This window comes from Callospermophilus lateralis, chromosome 9 (assembly GCF_048772815.1).
Source record: "Callospermophilus lateralis isolate mCalLat2 chromosome 9, mCalLat2.hap1, whole genome shotgun sequence".
Lineage (NCBI taxonomy): Eukaryota > Metazoa > Chordata > Mammalia > Rodentia > Sciuridae > Callospermophilus > Callospermophilus lateralis.
In genome coordinates this window covers 18,164,916-18,167,435 of record NC_135313.1, presented here as the reverse complement: position 1 = coordinate 18,167,435, position 2,520 = coordinate 18,164,916, and the positions used below count along the sequence as shown (strand labels likewise).

Below are 2,520 nucleotides of genomic sequence, written 5' to 3'. Positions count from 1 at the left end.
CCTAACCAATCAGCCTGCAGCTGGAAGTTAGGCAGCAGGGCCTGTGCAGCAGGATGAAAACCCACCTCAATCTGGACTGGACTGGAGGTTGACCAACCCTCTTAGGCCTCCTTCCACACAGGAAGCCATGTCCACTGTCCAAGCCTGATCCCAATTTTCAGCGTTTCCCCAGGGATCAATCATCCATCACCCACCCAAATGTGAATCAGTGTGTGCTGGTGGGGACAACCAGGCAAGACGAGCTGCCCAGGGACCACAGCCACAGGCTCAGCTGCAGGGACATATTCTGAGGTCTTGCTCCCCTGAAGCAAAGACCCCCAAGAAGGCAGACTCTGACCTGCAGGAAGTCTCATCATCGGCCAACACCCCCTCACAGGCAGAGCAATAATATGCCTGCTGACAGTCCTTCGTAGTGGCGGCGGGGGGCGCTGAATCGACCCGACGGCCAGATTGGAGAAACCAGTGCAGTGCCAAGGAGCTGGGACCTGCGCCTCTGGATGAGGGCACTCTCTGCCACTCTGCCCTCCTACACATAGATGGGGGCGGGGAAAGAGAAGACTGTTCCCATGGCTTCTCTGCTACCGCGAATCCAGCGCATCAAAACAAGCTGATCCACCGCCCTAGGATTTGGAGAAGGTGGTGGGAGCAACCATTCTCCCCACGCCCTACCTCTGACCCAGAGAGGGACCCTCGAACGAAGGCCACCTCCTGCCCCTTACCCACTTTTCCCCTTCGCGTGAAAGGAAAGGACCCAGGACAGAGGGTGGGAGCTAAGGCGGGATTTGAGATTGATATCTGATATACTATTGGTCAGAGGAGCTGCCGATCAGAAGGGCAGCTCGGTGAGGATTGGCTGCGTGAGGCGGGGCGCGGCGGGGCGAAAGAAGGGGCCTAAGGGGTGGGGCTGACGCTGCAGCTGGCGCAGCTCAGACTCTGAGCAGCCGCCGCCGAACAGCAAAGCAGCTCCTTCCCCCGCCTGTCCGCGCGCGCGGGCCGGGGCTAGGCCCCCCACCGCCGGGTCCCCCGGGGCTGCAGCAGCAGCGGCGCCGCCCGCGGTTCCCGCCGGGGCCCGGGCGCCGGCCCCGCTCTGCAGGATGGGCACGGTGCTGTCGCTTTCCCCTGCCTCCTCGGCCAAGGGCCGGAGGCCCGGCGGGTTGCCGGAGGAGAAAAAGAAGGCGCCGCCCGCGGGGGACGAGGCGCTGGGGGGCTACGGGGCGCCGCCAGTGGGCAAGGGCGGCAAAGGCGAGAGTCGGCTCAAGCGTCCGTCCGTGCTCATCTCGGCGCTCACCTGGAAGCGCCTGGTGGCCGCATCTGCCAAGAAGAAGAAAGGCAGCAAGAAGGTGACGCCCAAGCCAGCGTCCACCGGTCCTGACCCTCTAGTCCAACAACGCAACCGCGAGAACCTTCTCCGCAAGGGCCGGGACGCCCCCGACGGCGGTGGCACCACCAAGCCCCTGGCTGTGCCAGTGCCCACAGTGCCCGCGGCTGCTGCCACCTGCGAGCCACCGTCGGGGGGCAGCGCTGCAGCCCCGCCGCCAGGCTCGGGTGGAGGAAAGCCGCCGCCGCCACCACCCCCAGCTCCGCAGGCGGCGCCGCCGGTGCCTGGTGGCTCGCCGCGGAGGGTCATCGTGCAGGCGTCCACAGGCGAGCTGCTCCGCTGCCTGGGCGATTTTGTGTGCCGACGCTGCTACCGCCTCAAAGAGCTGAGCCCTGGCGAGCTGGTGGGCTGGTTCCGCGGCGTGGACCGCTCGCTGCTGCTGCAGGGCTGGCAAGACCAGGCCTTCATTACACCCGCCAACCTGGTGTTCGTGTACCTGCTGTGCCGCGAGTCGCTGCGAGGGGACGAGCTGGCGTCGGCCGCCGAGCTGCAGGCCGCCTTCCTCACCTGCCTCTACCTCGCCTACTCCTACATGGGCAACGAGATTTCCTACCCACTCAAGCCCTTCCTCGTGGAGCCTGACAAGGAGCGCTTCTGGCAGCGTTGCCTGCGCCTCATCCAGCGGCTCAGCCCGCAGATGCTGCGGCTCAACGCCGACCCCCACTTCTTCACGCAAGTCTTTCAAGACCTCAAGAACGAGGGCGAAGCTGCCGCCGGCGCCGGGGGTCCACCGAGTGGGAGCGCGCCCGCAGCTTCCTCGGCCGCCAGGGACAGCTGCGCGGCCGGAGCCAAGCACTGGACTATGAACTTGGACCGCTAGGGATACCCAGGGGCCGTGCCCGCCCCCCGCCCAAGTCTCCGACACAAACTCGGACCCCCCTCTCTCCCGCCCCCGGGACTCTCAAGCCACCGCCGGTGTTACCGCCACTCTGGGCTGGGCGGAGGAGGAGCCGCTCCTGTCCCGCAGGGGAAGGTGGAGGCTAGGACACCAGAGGCCATGGTGTCTGGATTTGCTGGGCGTGGGCTGGGAATGGGGGATGAACACTGGAAGGGCACCCCAGCCTCATCCTTTCCATCTGTCAGTGTCCTTATCTCTTCATTTCTGCCGGGTTTCCCGCTTCCCTGCCGTGCGTGTCTGTAAG

General features: G+C 65.6%; 1 protein-coding gene across 1 annotated transcript; it reads left to right on the top strand.

The window, feature by feature from the left end:
- The first annotated feature begins 1,094 nt into the window (after nucleotides 1-1,094).
- Cdk5r2 (cyclin dependent kinase 5 regulatory subunit 2) lies at nucleotides 1,095-2,198 on the top strand. Its single transcript, XM_076866618.2, has one exon. It carries the CDS (start codon nucleotides 1,095-1,097, stop codon nucleotides 2,196-2,198), a length of 1,104 nt encoding a protein of 367 aa, XP_076722733.2.
- The last annotated feature ends 322 nt before the right edge of the window (nucleotides 2,199-2,520 follow it).